General features: G+C 37.5%; 4 protein-coding genes across 10 annotated transcripts in view; 2 read left to right on the top strand and 2 right to left on the bottom strand.

Moving 5' to 3' along the window:
- Positions 1 to 24763, bottom strand: part of LOC133528291 (bifunctional glutamate/proline--tRNA ligase) — a 112176-nt gene that overhangs the window by 45554 nt on the left and 41859 nt on the right. For both annotated transcript variants that reach the window (XM_061865622.1, XM_061865621.1), the window contains exons 14-17: positions 4509 to 4700; positions 3682 to 3876; positions 2978 to 3175; positions 2368 to 2562 (exon numbers count right to left, since the gene is read on the bottom strand). In XM_061865622.1, coding sequence (XP_061721606.1) covers positions 2368 to 2562; positions 2978 to 3175; positions 3682 to 3876; positions 4509 to 4700 — 780 coding nt within the window. The remainder of the gene's footprint in view (positions 1 to 2367; positions 2563 to 2977; positions 3176 to 3681; positions 3877 to 4508; positions 4701 to 24763) is intronic.
- LOC133528303 (uncharacterized) lies at positions 6186 to 15762 on the top strand. 6 transcript variants are annotated; one of them, XM_061865639.1, is made up of 4 exons: positions 6186 to 6277; positions 7359 to 7744; positions 9193 to 9339; positions 14854 to 15762. In XM_061865639.1, exons 2-4 carry the CDS (start codon positions 7382 to 7384, stop codon positions 15751 to 15753), a joined length of 1410 nt encoding a protein of 469 aa, XP_061721623.1. In that variant the 5' UTR covers positions 6186 to 6277; positions 7359 to 7381; the 3' UTR covers positions 15754 to 15762. The 6 variants fall into 6 exon arrangements, with proteins under 6 accessions (XP_061721623.1, XP_061721626.1, XP_061721619.1 ...); XM_061865635.1 differs by lacking the exon at positions 6186 to 6277 and adding an exon at positions 6296 to 6616; XM_061865641.1 differs by lacking the exon at positions 6186 to 6277 and adding an exon at positions 6612 to 6716.
- On the top strand, positions 20198 to 22564 carry LOC133528321 (allergen Tha p 1-like). Its single transcript, XM_061865665.1, has 2 exons — positions 20198 to 20413; positions 22034 to 22564. Exons 1-2 carry the CDS (start codon positions 20236 to 20238, stop codon positions 22213 to 22215), a joined length of 360 nt encoding a protein of 119 aa, XP_061721649.1. The 5' UTR covers positions 20198 to 20235; the 3' UTR covers positions 22216 to 22564.
- Positions 22903 to 24614, bottom strand: LOC133528302 (EF-hand domain-containing family member B-like). The gene has a single exon (XM_061865634.1). It carries the CDS (start codon positions 24468 to 24470, stop codon positions 22920 to 22922), a length of 1551 nt encoding a protein of 516 aa, XP_061721618.1. The 5' UTR covers positions 24471 to 24614; the 3' UTR covers positions 22903 to 22919.

Below are 24763 nucleotides of genomic sequence, written 5' to 3'. Positions count from 1 at the left end.
GTCTCATTTTGTATGAGATTTTGAGTTTCCAAAACGTCCCGCTTGGCGCGCTGTGTCTTAATCCCATACTAATTAGACTTAACGCCAACGCGTAGGTCACGTTTCGAAATCGAATAAATTTAAACTAGGGGCTCTGTTCTTATGCTGTAGGAACTTATATGTGTAAATTAAGATGGGCAAAAAGTTTTTATAATTTATTATATTTCTATAAGTGAGAACCTGTAATTGGCTCTGTAATTCTATTGTAAGTTCTAGATATATATAGCGCTGTTGGGTTTCCATATACTAAAAAAAACCCTACGCAATAAACCATATTATGCCAAAAATGCCTTACATGATTTTGGACAAGAGCTAATACTCTTCAAACTGCTGAATCAATTTTTATTAAACATAGCTAAGAACCACTGCTAGGAATACCTACGCAAGTAGCTAATGTATTTTAATTAATATGTTGTAATTTCAATTCCTTTTTTTTTTGTTATTTGTACTAGTTATGTAAGTTGACATGTAATCACCTATTACCAATAAATAATGAGTATGAGTATGAGTAGGAAACTCGCTTTCACGTAAAAAAACCGCATCGAAATCGGGCCATCCGTTTGAGAGCTACGATGCCACAGACAGACATTGGCGTCAAACGTATAACACAAACACACGTATTTTTGCGTCGGGTGTTAAAAATATCACTCACAACTGATATCCATAATTAGAAAGAATAATCTGACAGCGGTTTTTAGAAATATTTTTATATTCAGGCATATTGAGACGGCTTTCGGAACTTATGTCATAAAAAGTATAAGATTTGTACGACGCGGTAATCTCAGGAAAAATACGCAAACAACTGTCACTTTACTATTTCTAATTATGGATTCGAGTATAACTTTTTAATTTATAAGGAAAATACTTATGACAGACCGATTATGCTCCAGATATCAGTAAAGACTGATCAACCGATAAACTTTAATGTGTCGTGAATGTTTACACAGTTGCTGTTGGATATTGGGTCGTATTGTGACGTAATAACGTACAAAAGGTCTTTTGTTCGAAGTCGTGAATAATTGTATTTTATAAACTGAAATAATATTGAAGGTCTTGAGTTTTTAGGACTTGCTAACACATATATACATACATATATAAATAAATGTTACTATAGAACATTATTACACAAATTGGCTAAGTCCCACAGTAAGCTCAATAAGGCTTGTGTTGAGGGTACTTTAGACAACGATATATATTATATATAAATATTTATAAATACATAGAAAACACCCATGACTCAGGAACAAATACCCATGCTCATCACACGAATAAATGCCCTTACTAGGATTTGAACCCGGGACCATCGGCTTCATAGGCAGGGTCACTTCCCACTAGGCCAGATCGGTCGTCAAGTATATATCACGCCTATTTCCCGAAGGGGTAGGCAGAGACCACGGATATGCACTTGCTACGATCCTGATATGCCTCTTTCACTTTCTCAAGAGCAAGGACTGTCCTTTCTTCAGGATTTCCCAGATTTGATTCAAGTCCGCCGAGGTCTACCCCTTCCAGCTCACTCTTCTACTAACACAATCACGTTTTCATAAGACGAGAATTTGGCACGTTATATTTTTGCTGTGGTCCTTGGGGATTTCATCGGAGGGGTGCCTCTTAAACTATGGTAGGGGCAGGAGGAATAAGGAGTCGTAGAAGAAGAATTTAATCCGGTGCAAGTTCATACTAGCGTTCCGCTTGCCCTGGTTTTACTCCTTACCAGTTACGTACAGAATACATGTTATAATTTTTTGCTTTATTACAAATGAGAAATTTGCAAAACACGAGAAATAGGTAGAATCAGGGAACCGGTTTTTTGCAAAAACATCGAAATAACCATATATTTCGGTTAATTTTATACTCTAAATGTAGGACTCAGTTGTGTTTTCAGATAACGACTTCGTATTATTAGATTGCCTAATTAGAAATGAAGTAATTAACAAAGAACGAAAAAATACCGTTTTCGTTCCCATACAATAAATACCGGTTTCCGATCCCTGGGTAGAATTGCACCAAGATAACTCTGCATGGCAATTGCAAGGACAAAATGTGGCCGTGTCATCATTTGTGCCAAATTTCTATGAAAATATAACGTTTATAATGACACTTTCTTACTTCGTTTTATTCGCGCAAGGTCGGTCGCCACGGCACATATCGGTGCATAGAAAAATCGAAAATCGTCATCTGCCAAATATGCAAGAGCGATAACGGCAAATAACGAAATTTCGATTATCGTTTTTTGCGGGAAACTCTCAGATACACTTGAAAAATACTACGTGTGGTTAACGCGAACTGTCTCATATACTCTATTCGGTATCTGTGAAAATATATTACCTGTCCAGTAGCAGCCTTGTACTTGGCCTTAAGGTCAAGCAGAGTCTTGACAGCCTCGTCAATCTTGGCCTTCTCGGCCTTGGCGGCCTTCAGCGAACGGACAAGGTCACCCTGCTTGGCGACGGCTTCACTCAATGTAGCAGCATCGTTGGATGGTGCGGCAGCTGGCGCTGGGGCTGCGCCTGGTTTCCATTCCTTAAATATATATATCAAATGTAATATTATTATTGTATTTAACAGACTATAAGTAAAGATGGATGGCTAAAGCACTTGAAAGAAATGCTTGAAGTTCATATGTTACGTGATGAGTCCACGAGATTTTTATGATAACACTTTCTATTTAACTTTAAAGTACGGAGCGACACAGACGTATGGAATTCCACCAAGGAATAAAATATGATATATGACGCTATTTAGAGCTACCAACCGCACTTGAATGGAACCAATGGTTACAAAGCACAACTGTGAGCCCAGTACCAGATAAATCCTAATTTGTTTTCTGTGTCACGTCAAAGAAATGCAACACGAATGTTTGCGCAAATACGGTGAAGCTAGAATTTAAATTAGTCCAAACCGACAGTCACGCAAAGTAATTGGAGATGATCCTTACCTGACCAGTAACTGCCTTGTACTTGGCCTTAAGGTCAAGCAGCGTCTTGACCGCTTCATCAACCTTAGCCTTGTCAGCCTTGGCGGTCTTGAGAGAGCGCACGAGGTCGCCCTGTTTGGCAACGTCGTCGCTTAACTTGGCCGCGTCGCCTGATGATGCCGGGGCGGGTGCAGGAGCGGTTGCGCCGGGCTTCCATTCCTGTGTTTTACAATAATATACATTTGTGGGAGTGTTTAGTAAAAAGTACCATTTCACGACTTTTAGTTTCCGAGTTACATAGGTTTTTGTGGAAGTGATCTAAAAAAAGGCTATGGCGACTTTGTTTAGAGATCGGAAGTGCTAGAAAGTTGCAATTTGGCACGGATATATAAATAGATGATGCCGACAAAGTGGTACAATAAAAACTAGAAAAAGACATTTCTAACATTTTTTATACCTACCACTTTCTACCATCAAGACCATTCAAGGCTAGGCCAAAGCGTCACTTTTATATTTTTATTGTTTAGGCTCCAAGGGTCGAGAATATTAATCCTAAATATCTTACCAATAAACATATGTTTTCTAAAATAAAATGGAGGCCACCAGTTGGAAACCACAAACCTAAATGGATAAATACTGTGGCCAGAAACCAAAAGTAAGTAAGCAGTTTAATTAAAGAGATAAAACTAAAACTGTAAATAAAAATAACGAGTAGTTTTTCTCACCTGCCCAGTTGCTGCTTTGTACTTGGCCTTAAGGTCAAGCAGGGTCTTGACCGCCTCATCAACCTTGGCCTTGTCTGCCTTGGCGGCCTTGAGAGAACGCACGAGGTCGCCTTGCTTGGCAACCTCGTCACTCAACTTAGAAGAGTCGCCTGATGCAGCAGGGGCCGCGGCAGGAGCAGCGCCCGGCTTCCAGTCCTGTTTCATTTGAAATAGATTATATATGATCTGACAATGTAGTAAGTTTATATAAAACTAAACTAAAAGACCGACCAATTGGTGATATGTTGTAATATTTTACAACATATATCCTATCCCTATTGCCTTTTGGCTGTGCTGCTGTATAACTGGTCCCCTCTAAAATTATTTCACGCACGTGTAGGCAATACGTAAATGTTTATATGGTGGGGCAAATCAGACCTGACTCTGGCTAAATCTGTACTACCAAAAACTGTTGCTTTTACAAATATTACAGTTTTTTTTATCATACCTGATTAGTAGCTACCTTGTACTTGGCTTTAAGGTCAAACAGCGTCTTGACAGCCGCATCAACCTTGGCTTTATCAGCCTTGACAGCCTTCAGTGATCGCACCAGATAATATTAGTTGGCGACGTCATCACTCAACATGGCAAAATTGACTGAGATGCTCCTTACCTGACTAGTAGCTGCCTTGTACGTGTACCCAAGAACAAGGCCAACCTTAAGGTCAAGCAGCGTCTTAACAGCCGCGTCGACCTTGGCCTTATCAGCTTCCAGTGATCGCACCAGATAATCCTACTTGGCCACGTAATCACTCAACTTGGCAAAAGTGACTTAAGATGCTGCTTACCTGACCAGTAGCAGCTTTGTACTTGGCCTTAAGGTCAAGCAGCGCCTTGACAGCCGCGTCGACCTTAGCCTTATCAGCCTTGGCAGCCTTCAGCGATCGCACCAGGTCACCCTGCTTGGCGACCTCGTCACTCAACTTGGCAGAGTCGTTTGCAGCGAGCTGCTTGGCTTGAGTTGATTGCACTGGTTTAGGCTGAAAAGAAAGCTATTGTTAGTAAAATTGTAAGTAGGTAGGTTGGTTGTTGTAGGTAGGTAGGGAAGAGTCGGACCAAGCCAACTCTGCATTTTGTGGAAATCTTCAAATTGTGGAAATGACATCATTAATGTCAAATTTCAATGAAAATATAACTTTTATAATGAGACTGCCTCACATTGTTCTGTTCAAGTCGGTGCAAAGTTAGCTTAGACGGACGGAAAATGGCTATTTTTTTGCGTGACATGACTGACATGTGTAGGAACGAGTACACTACATAATTCCGAAATATTTTATTGCGAATTTTAGAATATCGGATTTTATTATTAGGTACTTATTCCGATTTTTAAATACTCGACCCATCAAAATTCCGACTGTCGTAATTACGAATGATGAAAATCACGAAAGAATATATTTCCGAATAGCAAAATAGACGTTTTTTTTTTTAAATTCCGAACCACATAATTCCGAATATAAAAATTCCGGTAGTGACAAACACCCAATTAAACATTACGATTTTTGTAATCACGAATTCCGAATTGACATTATTCCGAAATTTTGAATTCCGATTTCATGTGATTCCTATTTTAGATATCCCTAATATCCCTAATACGCTAATATGCAGGGGTTCTTGGCTACTTAATAGTTTTGTTGACTGTACTGTACTGTGTACGTGTTTTTGTATTTGTTTTTGCTCGCGGTATTTTATATACCGTGTCGGTAGCAAACAGGCATACGGCCTACCTAATAGTAAGCTGTTACTATACTATGGACGCCTGCTACTCCAGAACTCTACTACCTTTTTGAAGAGGGCCATACTATTTATACTGTAGTCCTGCTAGAAAACATTAGCAAACTTCTGATCAAGACATTTTACTTCGACATTTTTTTTAACCATCGTAAAACAACAAGATAATTATAACTTTAAAAAGGAAGAAACATCTGTTTTCTGTTACTTACAACTTACAAATAAGTCTAAATCACACGTTGAGATATAAGTGCGCGCAGCTGGACCACTTTCTTTATCAGTCAAAGCTGTCAACACTTGTGCTAACGCTATCGGCTGTCACGCACACAGTCCTATAAAACCTAAACTTACCACGAGTAGGCCTTACCATGGCTTAGCGACCACCTAAACTCACTTGGAGTGCATCTCGCTTGCACCAACTCGTATTAGCTCGAGATGCACTGAGAAGTAGTCTAACTACTTTACGCAGGCTCTAGTGTAAACGTCCGCGATAAGCACAATGGTACTAAAACACTTCAAGTGACCGACCCGGCATGAAATATGAAACTAAACGCCGGCGAATCTCAAATGGCCTCTTAAAAAACAATGGTACCTACTTAAAGACAAAGGGTTAAGTAGACTTGATTAGCTTAGCCCGACAATCTGAATAAACGGTAATATAAAGACGCATCCCAATTTACCGAGAGTATGCGAGCGCAGATATAGGTTACCTACTTTACTCTGTAGGTATCTAAACTATTCTTCTTTCCATTCATCTTTTAAAAGTTTGTGACAAGTGGATGAAATGATACAAAAAATCCAAGAAACAAAACGCAATCTCAAGTGTCAGGTGAGGTGAGAAGGTGACGGCTGTCAAATAAAATCCTTCAAAAAGGGTATTCGGCGCGACTTTTTTCTCCGAGTGAAATTTAGATTACGAAATGAATGTTTTCAACTCTGATTAGCTTTAAAATAAATGTTTGTGATAGAATATTAGTACTAATATTTGAAGGGCGATAAACTGTCGTTGTGACTTATGGTTATCGTGTTACACATTGATGTAAAATTGTATCTAATTACTTTGCAGGCCTAGGGAAGTTCAAATTGTATATTCAATAGGGTAATGTAGGTAGATTTTTCTTGTATACAAGTATACATATTATCTGCAAGTTTACTAAAGTAAACAAAGGTAAGTTACAAAAATATTACGTAAATTAGTCGTAAAAACCTGTTTCAAAATAACCCCTAAAACTTTTCGAGTGACAAGTGGAGAAAACTGTACCGAACCGGTACGTGTGAGAAAACTGAATTAATTGCAATATCTAGCCTCTCGCTACGATGTAGTTTACTACTCTTACTGTTAATATTACGGTACAGATCTTCAAGGACTGACAAACAATGTTCAAAAAGAATTTTGACCTACTTATAGGAATCATTTTTCAATGTGTCCGCCGTCGGTAAACTGACACCACGCGGTTATGCGAACGCAATGACTTGGTCAGTACTCACATGGGTGCCTCATCCAGATATTGCATTAGTGTGATTACCTTAGGTACTTTAAGGCAGTTTTAGAACAAGGTGATGCAGGAAGTAGGGCTTACTTAAAGTTAAAAATGGATAAAACTATGTAAAATGACTTTTGAAGTTTTAAAACCCTTGTCTAATTGTTCTGTTGTTATTTTTAAGTTGTATGAAATAAAATTTGTCTTTTCTTTAAGTTAAAAGATAAGACATATAGCATTTCATACTACCATGCTTAAAACCTCTTCATTTGTTTGTCCTCGTCACCTAAGACATCAAGAGACAACAATATATTTGGCCAAGTAGGCCATCACTAATTATCATAACAGCAGTAAATTTTTTAATTATTATTATTTTTTGTTTTTATTCATGTTCTTAAAAAACATAAACACTGTACTATATTTTTCCAGCATTCAAGACCCTCTGAACAAAAATGGATCAACAAACAGAACTCCATAATGACCATGACCCCAACATTATCAACTGCGATGACATACCCGACACTATCTCAATAACATCAACTCCAGAAAAACTCAAAAAAACAAAGAAAAAACGTAAACGGAAAATTAATATTTACAATATGGATAACCTAATAATCACCAAGAAGCTAAAGCTTAAAAAGAAAAAAAATAAGTGTGTTTTAAGCGTAAACACATATGAAGAATGTTCAGGGTCTATTGTGAGATCTGCTTATAATGTCTGTAGGAAAGATGCTTATCATAAAAGAATTGTGCCGATTTGTTTGAGAGATATGTGTTCTGATATTTCCAGCTGTTGCAGGTCAACATTGAGCAGAGTAAGTTGAACTTGAAAATAAAACTGTTGAACTGAAAATTTATAAGTCCTACCACCATACTTCAAAGGCAACTATTGTAGAGAATTTAATGAAGAATATATTGTTCATTGACAGTTTTGTTGTAACTTCAAACGTTTTTCTAATAACAATGAAAATCTGCCAAATGGGATGCAGAAGCGGGAAAAATATTGGGAAATATCCACTTGACAATCTATATTTATACTATTCTATTTCTACTAAAGTGAGCATACCTAATAATATACTATATATATATCAGCTAGTTTTGTTTGTGACAACATTTTTTATTTCTACTGTTTTCATTAGTATTGAACGCTACCAAAATTTTGGGGTGCGCACGTAAACAAAGTTTCGGGATTTTTATTCCCAATTACCACTAGAAAAAAAAAAAGTAAAAAAGGTGGGATCACCAACCAAGTTGGTGGTAACTAGTCGGATTTTTTTCCCAGTAGATATCACTGGTAAAAGGTAGCAAAAAAATCCCAGTACTGGATTTTTTCCCAGTAATAAATTTGTGACAACATTTTTTATTTCTACTGTTTTCATTAGTATTGAACGCTACCAAAATTCTGGGGTGCGCACGTAAACAAAGTTTCGGGATTTTTATTCCCAGTTACCACTGGAAAAAAAAAAGTAAAAAAGGTGGGATCACCAACCAAGTTGGTGGTAACTAGTCGGATTTTTTTCCCAGTAGATATCACTGGTAAAAGGTAGCAAAAAAATCCCAGTACTGGATTTTTTCCCAGTAATAAATTTGTGACAACATTTTTTATTTCTACTGTTTTCATTAGTATTGAACGCTACCAAAATTCTGGGGTGCGCACGTAAACAAAGTTTCGGGATTTTTATTCCCAGTTACCACTGGAAAAAAAAAGTAAAAAAGGTTGGATCACCAACCAAGTTGGTGGTAACTAGTCGGATTTTTTTCCCAGTAGTTATCACTGGTAAAAGGTGGCAAAAAAAATACCAGTAGTTATCACTGGTAACAAATTGGTGGTAACTACACTGAAAGAAATGTTTGCATAACTGTAACAAAATTTTGGTTACTGTTTACACAAAAATTGGGACTTGCGAACTATGTGTTATATGTTACAAAACCGTGTTTGGCTATCAGTGTTCAGGTACTGGGTATACACTACAAAATAAGTTTGTAAATTTATGCAAAGTTTGTTTTCTTATAACCGTAGTTTAGTTATTTAGTAAAGTTACAAAACCAGTTCTGCTATCTATTTTTTTCTGTGTAGTGGTATAGCCCTTAGCGGACGCCCTAGCACTTATATGACGTACATACTTATTTACCGCCACCTAGATAAGCTATTTTATACGATATTTGAATTCACGTCGTCACTTCTATTTTATGATTTAGTTAGCAATAGACATTTTCCTGTTTTTTTTTTTTCGTTTAAAATTATTTTCGTTTTACATTTTAGGAATATCGTAACCCGAACAAAAGTCTATCCTCTATAGCCTTAACCGATGTGTTCGCCTGTAACAACCTTTCGTACGAAGACGTGAGCAACGGAAGCTTCTCGAGCGACTCTGAGGAATTGGACACGCTCATTAAACGTACCAAACAGGTAAATAGGTAATTGACCGAAGCGTTAGCGAAGGTGTCCGTTTTCAATCGGGCATTTTGCTTTCGTATGTCCGGATACTCTCCTCTATAGGTCGCAATTCTTAACCGATTCTCGTTAACTTTTGTTACCAGATTATATAAATAAAATAAAATAAATAAATATTATAGGACATTATTACACAAATTGACTAAGTCCCACAGTAAGCTCAATAAGGCTTGTGTTGAGGGTACTTAGACAACGATATATATAATATATAAATATTTATAAATACTTAAATACATAGAAAACACCCATGACCTGAGTCATAAACGACACAACAAATATCCATGCTCATCACACGAATAAATGCCCTTACCAGGATTTGAACCCGGGACCATCAGCTTCGTAGGCAGGGTCACTACCCACTAGGCCAAACCGGTCGTCATCGGTCGGTCGGACCTGTCGGTCGTATATGATTAGGTAAATAGATTTTTTGTCGATCCAGTTATTGGATAATTATCAAAATGCGGAAATTGGCGTAAAGGACTTAAGCGCCAATAACGTCTATGGCGCTTAAGACGATTGTGAGTTCATTGTGATAAGAACTCAACGTACTAAGTATTTTTCACTTTTACTACGTCCACTTTCTAAGCTTAACGCGAGGTCTACAGCTCACAGAGCCACTAGTTAATAAATATTATTGGACCATCCTGGACAGAACCCCTAGTGTAAATTTATTCGATAGCATGACGTGACGTAAGTACGCGTCTCATTTTGTATGGGATTTAGAAACAGCGCGCCAAGCGGGACGTTTTGGACACGCTACGAATGTAACGCTATCGAATAAATATATATAAATTATAGTCTGCATCAGATATGGGTATCGGAGCGGCCAAGTTGCAGGCGTCCGTAGGCTATGGAGACTGCTTACCATCAGGCGGGCCGTATGCTTGTTTGCCACCGTAGTATATAAAAAAAAAGTAAGCAATCTTGACATGTATTTTTATTAAAAATCACTTTAAAAAAATAAGTCACAGCAAATATGTATGTCTTCTTCTTCCTCCCGTTGTCCCGGCATTTTGCCACGGCTCATGGGAGCCTATGGTCCGCTTGGCAACTTATCCTGAGAATTGACGTAGGCACTAGTTTTTACGAAAGCGACTGCCATCAGTGCCATCTGACCTTTCAACCCAGAGGGTAAACTAGGCCTTATTGGGATTAGTCCGGTTTCCTCACGATGTTTTTCTTCACCGAAAAGCGACTGGTGAATTTTCGCACATATGTTCCGAAAAACTCATTGGTATGAGCCGGGGTTTGAATCCGCGACCTTCGTATTGCATCGCACGCTCTTACCGCTAGGCCACCGGACAGCAAATAATGTGGCCCTAGTGAAATAGGGTACAAGTCTCTGGCAGTTTAGGTGTATAAGGGCATAAGTGTTACGTGGAACTTACACCCCTTTACACCTGCGCTGCCAGAGACTTGTACCCTTTTTCACTAGGGCCACAGAATTTATTATGTAAGTAACAATTAAATAATATACGATCTTTTACATTATTCTGCTTTCATAAGTAATATAAACAAATTTTTGAAGTGTTTTCAATAAAAAGACACGTAAAGAACGCTTTTACCCTTTTCCTAATGCAAAAAACCCTGCCCTGGCCCTGTCCCTCTCCATCATCCTCTGAGTGCATATGGTTGTCATTACCTATATCGCAAACTGATGGTCAAGGACAAACATTCTTAAATATTTGTTGTGTTTACATTCCGCACGGGCCGCAATATAGGGATACATTGGAAAACTTTTTTGAAATCTGTAGTGAATTAATAATAGACAATCCAAACGATATTTTTCTTATAACTGGTGATTTTAATATTTCTGACGCACAATGGGTTAAAAATGACTGTTATAAAATGACCTTAGCTAACAACAACAGTTCTCCTCTACAATTGCTTAGTGAGTTTTTATCATACACAGGTGTTGAACAATACAACGGTTGTTTTAACATTAATCAACGTGTGCTTGATCTCATTTTTTGCAATAAAAATTGCATAGTTACAGTAAGTGATGATGTTTTAACACCTGAGGATTTGCATCATAAGGCTCTTCAGATTGAACTTAACTTAGATTACACACCACCGCTGAAGCCGGCTTCTACTTACGTATACCGTTTTTATGAAGCTAATTTTAATCAAATAAATATTGAATTATCAAAAATTCACTGGATCGAATATTTTCAAGGCCGTGCACTGGAGGATTGTGTAATACTTTTCTATGACATATTAAATAGATTGATTGACAGGTATGTTCCAAAGGTACCGCAACGTTCATCGTGTTCAAAGCCCCCTTGGTATACTAGGTCTCTTAGAAGACTTCTGAATGAGAAAAAGAAATACCATAAACTGTGGAAGACTTTCAATAATCCCTTAGATTTCGACACTTTTAAAACTATAAGAAAAAGAATTTTAAAATTGGAGCCAATATGTTACAGAAATTATATTAACAATACTGAAGCCAAAATTAGTACTCACCCTAAATTCTTTTGGACTTATATAAAATCAGTTTTTGTTAAGAGTGGTCTCCCACAGCTTATGCACTATAAGGGTATGACAGCCTCAAATGGTACACAAATATGTGATTTTTTCAATCAACATTTCCACTCAGTTTTTGAAAAACCTACTGTTAGTTCTGTTGACTTGAATAATCTTCTACCTGTAAATGATACAGTGTTTGATATGGACACTATTTTTATAACTAAAGACCTTGTTAACAAATATCTTAAACGTATAAACATTAATAAGGGTGCTGGTCCTGACGGTATACCTCCCATCATAATTAAAAGATGCTCCTCTAGCTTGACATTGCCTATAACTTTACTTTTTGAGAGGTCTATCAGGGAGGGGTGTGTACCTTCACTTTGGAAACAGGCATTAGTTACACCAGTACCAAAAGGTGAAGTTAGCTCGGACATAGAGAAATATCGCCCTATATCGAAATTGTGTCAGTTTGGCAAAATTTTAGAGAAGATTGTTAGTGATCAGCTTTCTACTGCGATGCGGCGTCATATCATTCCAAACCAACATGGTTTTCTTAGTGGTCGTTGTGTCGAATCGAATCTTCTATCTTATACAGAAGCCATATTAACTGCGCTAGATAACAACTGTCAAGTGGACGCTGTGTATACCGATTTTGCCAAGGCTTTCGACAAGGTCTGTCATGAGCGCTTACTTATAAAGCTGTGGCATTTTGGTATACACGGGGATCTTTATCGCTGGATAAAATCCTATGTAGAAAATCGTTCGCAGGCCGTAGCTGTGAAGGGGCATATTTCTCATTATAGGTCTATCAGTTCTGGTGTACCGCAGGGTTCGCATTTGGGGCCCTTGTTATTTGTCCTGTACATAAATGATATCACTGAATGTATCAAAAATTCAAACATGCTTTTATACGCCGACGATACGAAAATTTTCAGAGTCATACGAAATCCAGAAGATTGTACTTTACTACAAAACGATTTACATAATTTTCAGACTTTTTGTAACACAAATAATCTTTTCTTAAACCCAGAAAAATGTCTTGTTATTAGCTTTAGTAGAAAAAGGACAACTATTAATTTCAAGTATGATCTTTGTAATAAAGAGTTAACTCGTGTGAACCAGATCCGTGACCTCGGCGTAATCATTGACTCAAAGCTTACCTTTGTACCCCACATTGATAATATCTTAAATAAATCTTTTAAGCAGTTGGGATTCATATTGCGCGTAGGTAAAGATTTCAGGAGACCTTCGACGTATAAGATATTATTTAATAGTTATGTCCGTAGTCGATTAGAATTTGCTAGTTCAGTGTGGAACCCGCTATATAAAATTCATGGCGATAGAATAGAGAGAGTGCAAAAGAAGTTTGTAAGAGCAATTGAATATCGCACTGGAAATAAATACATAGATTACACTACCGCTATGAAAAGACATAATATTTTACCCTTGAACTTGCGTCGCGAACGCACTGATATTATAATACTCTATAAAGTCATTAACAACATCATCGACGCCCCTGAGTTATTAAAATCTGTTTCATTTAGAGTACCCCGTCGTTGTGAGCGAGCATGTAGAAAGAAGAACCTCTTTTATATTCCTCGTAGTCGAACCGCATATGCGAGAAACGGTTTCATTGGAAGAGCATGCAGGATGTATGATGATAAGTTTCAAAATGTAGATATTTTCAGTGAAAAGTTCGGTAGTTTCAAACAAATTACATTGAAATGTATTAATGGACTTAAATTAGATAGTTAACTTTAATTACAATTATTGTTTGTTATTAGTGTTATTGCAATGTACTTCATCTTTGCTTTTATTTTTGTTAGGATGTACGAGCATTATTTGTAACTTCAATTTGGCAACTTAGAATTTCAGGTTTAGTTTAGTAATTATATATATTTAGGTTATATGGTTTTCATACTATATTTAAGGAAACTGTAGGTCTATAAGACTATTACCCGATATTGTAACAATTTATCAATATAAGAGACTGTTTGTTTCTAAATAAATAAAAAAAAAAAAAAAAAAAAAAACGAACTATTCACTTACCGCATCAATGTATCTTTACTGCGAATTAAGAAATTTCCATTGAACTCGTTTCTTTCCACTACTGGTAGTAATGACGTCACACGCTTATATAGAGAAATACATTTGCAACATAGTTAATAAGGTATTGAATGATAAGGTCAGTTAGCAAGAAACGGGGTTCCATACAAATAAGTTTACACTGATCTAGCACGGGTCAAAAAATACCTAGCTTTTTGATCGATTTATTGATTTCATAAAGCCTTATGTTAAGATTTTTTCTGAATTTATCGGGCCTGCACGTTCATTCAAACATATTTGACCTTAATCACGGTATATCATAGACATCATAGTAGACTGTTAACAGAATTTTCATTGTCTAAAAGTTTTGTCTAAGGGTTACAATTTCCGGCGGTTCCGCGGCCTACCTGACACTGCGTGGTTGCGTAATGCATTGCAGTCATAACGTGTTTTGTAGTTTTTTGTTTTAATATATATTTTTAGGGTTCCGTACCCAAAGGGTAAAACGGGACCCTATTACTAAGACTCCGCTGTCCGTCCGTCCGTTTGTCACCAGGCTGTATCCGTGATAGTTAGACAGTTGGAATTTCTGTCGCCGGTATAACAACAAATACTAAAAAGTACGGAACCCTCGGTAGGCGAGTCCGACTCGCACTTGTCCGGTTTTTTTTTAAATAATATGTGTGTATGCTACTTTGAGTTTTATTGCCATTAATTGGCTAAAATAAAGGAATTTCATTTCAAAACTGAGGTTTGACATCAGCGGAAAGCTACGGATCATGTTGTACCTCACTAATGCAAGAGACCTTAATTTCTAAACTAAGCTTTAATTACTGCTAAGCGCAGTCGGCTAGCCGAGCGCGGTCGAACAATTGAGTAATATACGTCTGTCACAATGGACAATCTAGAACTATTTCACTTAACTATTCAATATATGTCTTGTTTTTTCAGCGAGAAAGACAAATCAACCATTTCTACCCAGCACGAGAGTATACCAGCACACCATTGTCGAAAATCGAGTATATACCCACACCCAGTCCATACAGTATCGATACTGACAAAAAATCCATACACTCTGATACCACTATGGAACTACACCCACTTTCCGAAGCTTATTCCCCAACTACATCTTTAGATGCAATACACATGGAAAATGATGTAGCTAATGATAGGACTGATATTAATCTACCTTACTCTTCTACAATGATTCCCGATTTAATCAAAATGGGGAATATGGATTATTCTCCAGTAAAAAATATAGGAGATGATAATGTGCCATACTCTCCTACGTTTACTCCAGAAAGTATTGCAATAGATCATGTCCCAAGTCGCAACATGAATGCACCATCTATATTTTCATCTGTTTTCGTCAAAATGGAAAATTTAGATAACATCACAACGAGCAACAATCTTAATGGAAACGAGAAATCGTCTACAATGACTCCAGGATTGAAAATGGAAAAACCAAATAGTTCTAACATAAACGACAGTTTTAATATGAATACGTTTGCAAAAGTTAGATATTCTCCGAGCTCTCCAACTCTAACTCCAGATTTCCACAAATTTGCAATTACCACACAAATGAACACTAAGAATAATCCAAATGTAGCAAATTCTGCGATTACAGCAATGATTAAACAAGGGAATATAAATGAATATACAATTAATAATTATACTAATTCGCTAAACTCTAGTATTTTCACTGAAGATTTAATAAAAAGGGAGCCTTGTGAAGAATATAATGATCACTCTTCTGACACTGAAGATAACATGAACAATACAATTCATTGTAAGAATGAAAAGATGATGTTGAGTAAGGGAGACACAGCCAAGGTGATTCAAATGAAATAAATGTCAAAATTGAAAAAGAGGAATATACGAGTGTTGATTCGGACTCAATGGTATGTCAGAATAATGTTATGAAAACTGAAGACTATAATGAAGGCAGAAATTTTATAAAAACGTGTTTTTAGGTTAAAATGCTTATAGTTCCAGCTCGCTAAGGAGTTGATCTAAACCCACGACATTTAAATACATTTGAAATGTATTAAGTTTTATTACCTAGAAATAACTTTTTAGATAGAAAATGTGTCATGATTTCCATCTTAGTTACGGCGGCCTATACTAAATTTTACCATAAATTAGGTACCTACATATTAAAACAGTAGTAGTATTTTTATTTATTTTAATATATATTATTATGTAAGTACTATGATTTCCTCATAGCTTTTAAAAATAAATTATTTTCTCCAAGCATGATTCTTAATTGCTAGTTGATTTAGAGAACGTGCCTAAACAAATTATGTAGCTATTAAAAATATATATTATTATAAAATAAGTTTTTTTTTCTCCAAACGTGATTCTTGCTAGTTGATTTAGAGAACGTGCCTAAACAAATTATGTAGCTTTATTAAAAAGAAATATTATTACCTAAACATAATCTGGTTTTATTTTCAAAATACTCTTCATATAATAAGATTTTGTAATAATTATGTACATTATTAAATAGTTCTTAAATTCATAATTATATATTTTACACGGGGGTAAAGTGGTTGATTAACACCTCGTGCTAACGTGCCTCGAGCGTAGCGAGTAGTTCGAACAGTGGAATCCTAAGCATTGCGCTGGTTTCAAGGCACGAGGTTTAAACAAACTTTGCTCTCGAAAAAACAAAAAATTTCACCACACCAACGCGAAGATAATACTCACAAATGAAATTAAAATGATCGTTATTAAATATTTACCATTCAACATCATCACTTAACAGTCAATTCTATCAGCCAACATGAGAAAACAAATCACACATGTGGATAAAATGTAATTTTCTTGTCAGTTTTTGAAATACACAGAACCTTTCCGAGCTGGTGTAGTGAAAGTAATTTAATATTATATTATTTTGTCAAACACAACATAGAATAAGGAGCGTGCATAAACTGTAGGGGGCAGCACAGGAGACGTCAGATTTTGGGCGCAAGCTGTAAATGTGAAGTTTCCAATGTAGCCCCACAAGATGGCAGAACCTACTATGCACAAGAAAACGTACGAGAACGGGCGTGAAATGTCAATGTACATGTTTACATTTCCGATTCAGGCCACAAGATGGCAGACTTTCCAACGCGCACAGTCCCTATAACCTTTAGGATCGTTACAGACAAACTGTACCCCACTTATACAGCATGGAAACTACAGTATACCGTCTCTTAGAAGACAACAATGTCAATGAATAATTAGGTCAAAGCCGACCACTTTACTCGTATAGTTTGTATCCTAACACCTTGTCCTCATCTTGTCATTATCGATTAAACATATCGAGTAAGGAAACACCTTGGATACATACGGAACCCAGATATAGACATATTATTATGATAATTGTAATCAAGATGCAATGCGCCAGTACACGATTATGATTAACTATGTGGTCAAAGGAACTACATTGTTTGGGCTTGAATGCCAAAATATGTAACTCCTTTTTTTATAAGATTTTTTCTGTATTTTTTTTTTTCGTATGGCTTTTTGTTACTCTAGTTCAAAGATTTACAGTTTTCAAGTACTGTACCGCTTCTTTAGTTAAGGTGGTAAAATCCTCTACTTGCCCATGGTATTTGGTTAGAGGACAGTCAAATACCGTGTGGTGTATGGTCTGCTCGGGTGCTCCACACCGGCATACTGGTGATTCGCACCAGTTCCATTTGTGCCATAGATAGGCACAGTTTCCAACTCCCGTCCTTATCCGTAGTCCTTTTTTCTGTAGTGAAAATTTTATACCTAGAGTCAGACCTAGATAAGTTGGCAGCGATTTTGATAGTCCAGCCTGTGCAAGTGTTAAGTAAACATCATAATTTCATAGAAGTTTGACGTTTAAAATAGCACTTGCACTGTCTGGGCTGCCAACTGATCTTGGTTTGACTCTACTGCACTACTTTCAGAGCTGTTCCTAGAGTACCTGGACCCACTTCATTGTAAAATATTGGGATCATTCATAAAAATTATAAAATGAGTGTTATTTATTTATGTTTTTGGCAGTCGTGTCAAAGATCGAATACAAGTCATTGACATATTACGGGTTATAAGAATAGTGCTAGTTCAGTGGTGTCACTCTCGAATTCGAGCCAATCGTGCAGTCTAACGCAACTAGTTGCGACCAATAGCGCGCGTGGTGCGAACTCATGAACCAATCGCGTCGTGGCGTTAGACTGCACGATTGGCTCGAATTCGTGTGCGTGACACCGCTGTACTGGCCTTCTTATTGTCCGTAAGGCCCGTCCTTAGATATGTATGTCAATGATACAAGTATATCGTTTAGTGACTCGAAATCTTGTAGATTAATAAAGCTCCGCAAACCGCTTAGTTACCATCAGGCGTGCTGTTTGTTAGCCACTTCGAGCACACCGTGAAAGGAGTCAGCATTAGCCAGGTCCACACAGAGTGAGCATACGCGCGAGGCAATTTCCTCGCGCACAAAACGGCCGAGGCACGTCTACAACTCTACACTAGCCTCGCGCGTATGCTTGATCTGTGTGGACCCGCCTATTCGCACTAGGTATTTCCCCTCTACTGAAGCACATGCTCAACTGGGCCGCGTATTGTGACTCGTCAGTACACAAAAAAGAGATCGAGGTGTGCAGCATTTGTCTTTGGCGTGTGTTACTTTCTATGCTGTATTTGTGTCGTCATATTACAGATTGTATTTTGTATGTAGTGAGTGAGAAGACTGTGTGTACGTTTCCCTCGAAAAATTACACAATGATTTGTACGGTAAGATATCACTTGGGCCCCTTCCTTCCGACGTGTCGGAAGCCGGTGTTGCTCCAAGGTTAGCCACTCACGTGGAATTAAAGCTTCTAAAGTTCACACTGCTTCTTTTCGCCCTTTAAAAAAAAGCCCCTTTTTTAAAAGGTGCTTAAAAAAGCACCTCTGGACTTATTAAGGCGAGGGTAGTTTCACAATTACTTTAGCGTCACCAAAGTTCTCTCTTCTTTACTTATATTAACTATGAATAATTATGAATGAATGAAAAACAACCTACGATAATGTTTTTCGAAAGCTCATAGAAAAAAAATATTTCTCAGATATATCCTTATGCCACAGCAGACATGTATCGAACAAATAGATCAGTACAGCGAATCATTTAATATGCGCAATTACTAGTACATAAATATGCTAACAATTAAGTACAACGTCATCATAATGCCGTGCGTCCCGTAAAGTATAGGAAAATCCACCACAACGCATCTGACACTTACGGCCTTCTTCTAAACTTGATTGTTATTGCAATCGTTTGTTGTACGCGATTCGATTACTCGAGAGAACCATATATGTATAGTATAGTAACCATATACATATATAGTATGAGGGTATATTTCGAAGATGCATTGTCTCTGTCACTCCAATCGATAGAATTGAGATAGATGATTTTTTAATTTCTGTGTTTACAGTAGACCCAGTCTCCGTTTCGATTATGTTTACTCATACAGTGTCTTTACATGCCTATTAGTAGGAGTTACCGAGATACGTTATAAGAAATATATCCACAATATCAGAAAAAGTTTTTGTCAAAAATTTCATTTTTGATACTTACTAGCTTTTATCGCTTACACTGTACTTTTCTTTCAGCAGGCAACTAACATTCATCGAGACAATTCTAAGAAACCCAAACACATTGCGTTGTTTTATCACAGAGTTCCTAACTTCCTATGTCCATCATTAGATCAGCTCGATGGTACCGTAATATTGCATTGTCACCCAACTGCACACGCAGGTTAGTGAAGTTTCAGCTCAATCGAAGTAGTCAGATTGTAGACCAATGCCTGGTCGACGTGGCACTCAAAGGCCCACAAACTACAATAATAATAATAGTCTGGATTTTTTTTAATGCCACCTGAAGGGAAAGTACTCTAAACAACAGAGATAGCAAATTTCACTCAAAAGAAACAAAACTGCATTCAGGGATTTTTAAATACGCTTGCCTCGCAGGAAGCGAACCGGATAAAATAAAATAATAACAGCACCCTGTACTTTTATGGCAGCAAGCGATAGGGTCAAATTAAAAAAATACCACGTTGGTTAGAGTAACTCACGACGAGTGCATAGCATACTGGTTCATCAGAGTTCGACTCTGTGAAGCTTATGAATCCACAATCTACGTATTTACGACCATTTGTAAACCTTATTACGTACTAGATAAGGTCTACATCAGTTAAATTTCCGTTAACACGTTCTAAACTCAAAGACGTAACCGCCACATATGCCATCGTCCTTTTTAACTCAGATTACCCAAGTTCCTACCGCATATAAATACAGGATCGCAGTATTAACCGGACAGAATCATTCAAGATGAAGACCGTACTGATTGCCTGTTTGATCGCCTACGTTGCCGCGGAGACTAAATATGACTCGTCTCACGATAATATAGATCTGTCCGAGGTGTTGGGAAACGAGCGGCTGTTGGTGGCATATACTAATTGTTTGGTGGACAAGGGCCCGTGCACTCCGGAGGTTAAGCAGCTGAAAGGTATGTTGTAATTGTACTGTAGGTCGATGTGGCGAAAACCGTGTATGGGTCAGACTGTCTGGAAGCTCTTTCGTCGCTTTTAACTATACAGTACCTGGGCGACCGAGCTTTGCTCGGTTATAACTATTTATTTTAATATGGTGGTGTATAGGTGATAATCTTAACTACATTTTTTTACTAAATTAAACTTGTCTAAAGCAATAAAAAATTAAAAATTATATATAAACTTGAACATAAAAAAAAAACAAAAGTTAGTCACCGGGCGAGATTCGAACCCATATCACTCGTTTAGCAGCCCGCGTCTTAACCCGCTGGACCAGACGGACAGTGGCCGGTAACACGAAATTAGCGACCATATGCTGCGTCGAAAGAAAAACGCATGAAAACTCGAAAACACGCGTTTTCCCAAACATAAGACTAATCTAGATAGATTGTATACCCCCAAAAACCCCCATATACCAAATTTCAGCGAAATCGTTAGAGCCGTTTCCGAGATCACAGAAATATATATATTTATATATATACAAGAATTGCTCGTTTAAAGGTATAAGATTAGGAGACGGGGTGTATTAGTACTGGCTCCGGATCCAATTTCAAAGTTTTTAGGCGGTTGGTAAAGAAGTTGCGTAGTGATTTTTTAGTTGATATAACATACTTCGTGTCATTCACGATGACGCGCAGATTTGTCAAATCTAACCTTTAATAACAGTGCAATAGGAGTCAAGACACACGTCATCGTGAATGACACGATCTATACAAATCAACTTCATGCAGCCTAGCCTGTCTACAAGGTGTAACAAAAATAGAGGGGGTCCGTTTAAGGGCATATTCGGTAACGGTATCATGTTCGGATTACGAAAAAAAAAAAAAATTACGCATTTTTTTTTATACTACGTCGGTGGCAAACAAGCATACGGCCCGCCTGATGATAAGCAGTTTCCGTAGCCTATGTACGCCTGCAACTGCAGAGGAGTTACGTGCGTGTATATCTCATGCTCTGAAAGAGGGTCATTGTTGTTCTAAAAAGTGTGCAGAAAGTGATACGTTTCACGTTGCACGAGCATTTTACTTTCATAGTACGATTTTTTTTCTAAGGAAAACTTACAGCTAAAGTCACACGAACACGATAGGTTTCGAAATAAAAACAGTAAGCTAATTACAAGTTTCCACAGGTAGAAACTGCGTGATTTTACGATAAGCAATTGAGGTTTTAAATGGATTTGTTGTACAATTTCTATTATTTTTTTCTCCCTTACAGTTTCTAATGTTTGTGAAAAGTACATAAACTACTATACCTAGGTACTCTCATGGTGCTCTCTTAGGTATAGGTATAATCTTAGTATATAAGTTATACATATGTGTGCCGAATTTCATCGAATTCAATCAAAAACGGCCGTTTTTGCGTGACAGAGGAATAAACATCTAAAGATACCTATAATTTTCGATATTTATAATATTACAATTACCAGCTTAGTACATTACCTAAGTAGTACGAGTAGAATTTACGAATCTAGTGTCCCACTGCTTGGTAAAGGTCTCCCTATCCACATATCTTAAAAACTTTCCCACCAGCCTTGGTCAAAGGCGTGCGCCGAGTCTAAAGATGTATTTTGTTGACAGATACACTTCCCGACGCCCTGGAAACCCGATGCGCTAAGTGCACAGACAAGCAGAAGAGCGCCGGCAAGCAGCTGGTCAAGGAGCTCAAGGAAAAACACCCCGACCTTTGGAAACAGCTGGTCTCCAAATACGACCCTAACGGGAAATACCACAAGTCTTTCGAAGACTTCCTGAAGAACTAAGTTTGTCGATTGCACGATTTAGACAATCAATTTTATTGCGCAATATTTACCTCTTTCAACTCAGGTGACAAATTGAGTTAGACCAAGCTAAGTTGTTATTTTAAACATCATAATTTCATAGAAGTATGATGATGACGTTTAAAATAACAGTTGCACAGTCTGTGCTATCAAAACCGCTGCCAGTACATTGGTCTAACTCTAGCTAATATTGTGCGATATATTGGCTATCCATCTGTGGACGATTCGGGTCTTGTGTATAATTATTTGGGAGTCGATGTTTTTGAAGATTTCTGTTATCTATTTTTCCTTCACTGATGCTTTATTGTATAATAAAAAGTATTAAGAATAATATAGTTTATTAATCAATATTAATATAAATTTACATATATAATAACATCTACAAATTAACTCCTATCTAAAAGTTGTTGTAAAGTAAACATCTAAACTAAAACCACCAATCTAAATAGATCCTAGAGAGAAAAAATATCATTTATAGAACCTACCTAATACGCTTGCAGTCGTCAATACGTATATATATTGCAACTGAATAGGTACCTACCTACCAACTAAATATTGTTGTCATCGAAAATTGTACTTGCAGCACGAACCTAAGATCAAATTTCAAAGATATTGCAACATTTCTTTATAGTAAGTTTAAGTAAAAATAAGTTTATTGTAACACCTACATTGTTCTTAACGAGAATCTATTTTCTATCTTGATGCTTAATCAATGCGCGCCTGAATGTTTCAAAACACACCCATCCCTCAGAATGTTGCTTCATAGCTTCTTTCCAAATTTCCTCAAAAGTATCATCTGTAAACCGTTCCCCGCTCTTCTCAAATACTTTTCTAACCAGTTGAGGCTCTCTTTTAGCGTACATGTCACGGTGGCTGACGTTAAACTTGGTAAAGACACTTGGGTTCAAGCAGGACTTAATGTCAGATTCTTGAGGAAGAGTAGATCTATCCGCCTTGCAGTAATTGTCAGGTGTTATTGGGTAATCGCAGTCGAAATATCGTCCGGATGGAGTGCCCGCCATTGGACTTACTTCAGGACATTTTGGCTCGCTCAACTCCATGTATGTCGTTTGGTAGTTTAGGCAATTGTCTGGTATGTCAGGTATTTTTGGGATCTCCGGCGACGGTTCTCTATAATTTATCACGTGAACAAACGTCTTATACTCTATTCGGGATCCGTCGAAAGCTTTCCACAATGCTAGCAGAGTTTCGATTATGAAAGAATCGAATTTAATCCTCTTTTTAGTGCACTCTTCATAAACGATATCTTTAGACAGCCATCCAGACTTTTCTGTATCCAAGTGTTTAAGGAGTAAGTAGAATTTAGAAAAGAACTCTGGTAAGAACTGCGTGGCTAAGACTTTTCTTACACAATTAAGATGAGCGAAGCATTTCTTGATGAATTCTTTTTCCGGGTATAGTTTACAGGAAGTAAAAGATTCCACGGTGGGTTTAGGGGTTTCAGATGGAGCACCAAAGCTGCTGCCTTCTGGTAGTTCTTTTATATTATCGTAAGGGGCCAATACCTTTCCTACCCGTGGACGGGTAGCGTTAAAATAGTTTGCATAGCCACTTGTAACTACGGCAGCAGTGATACCATTTTCGACATTGTCATCAGTTAGACATTTCTTTACGTATATTCCAGTCTTATTGGTTCCTGTCTTGTGACCAAAAAACGCGTCGGGGTTGAATGTTTCACAATAATTACGCTTCTTTTGAAAACCAGCTTGTTTGAAAGGTGGGGTCTTGTCTGGTAAAGGAACCTTGGGCATGACTACATCGTATAACGACAAATATTGATCATTTTTCTTTCCGAAAGTTGTGTTTTTATCGAGACCTGCTGGCAGCATAGGATTAGGATCCCTGCTTCGCCCGAGTGGTTTCCAGTAGGATGCATATACGGTGGATTTTAAATCCTCGGCGAGGGTTTGAAACTTTGTCTCCGTTTTCGAAAACATTACTTCTTTGACATCGGTGAAAAACGCGGCATTTCTCTTGTCCGTGGGGATGGGATTACGTAAAGGGGGAAGGGGTCGCGTAGGTTTTGGTGGATGTATCGCATCCTGAATTAAAGCATCAGCTTCTTCCTTTAAGAGGTAATGCTGCATATAATCTGCCATTTTATAATCTGGCTGAGCCGTTGGTAGCCCGGCTGCGCAAACATGAGGGTTTCTTTCTATAAACATCCCTAAATTCCCCTTACCACCTGAGGTAAATCTTTGGCAGTCGACGGGCATTATAAAAACACTATATATCTTTCTATTGGAAAGTTAACACTGAAATATAACTTTTCTGTTGATCACGTTATTGACATTCTGTCACAGTCAAAATTCTAAAGGTTAGGATTTTACCTAGGATACCTACGTCCATGTAGGTAATAATATTATCAGTGCCGGATTAACCATTAAGCAAAATAAGCACTTGCTTAGGGCACCACGTCTAGGGGGGCACCAAAATCGTAGGAAAAAAACGCGCAGGCTGCATCGCAGTCGTAGTACTTATGTACACGAAATTTTTTGTCGACTTTGAC

Source organism: Cydia pomonella, chromosome 19, assembly GCF_033807575.1.
Source record: "Cydia pomonella isolate Wapato2018A chromosome 19, ilCydPomo1, whole genome shotgun sequence".
Taxonomy (NCBI): Eukaryota; Metazoa; Arthropoda; class Insecta; order Lepidoptera; family Tortricidae; genus Cydia; species Cydia pomonella.
The sequence above is the reverse complement of the archived record's forward strand: the minus strand, read 5'-3'. Positions and strand labels throughout refer to the sequence as shown.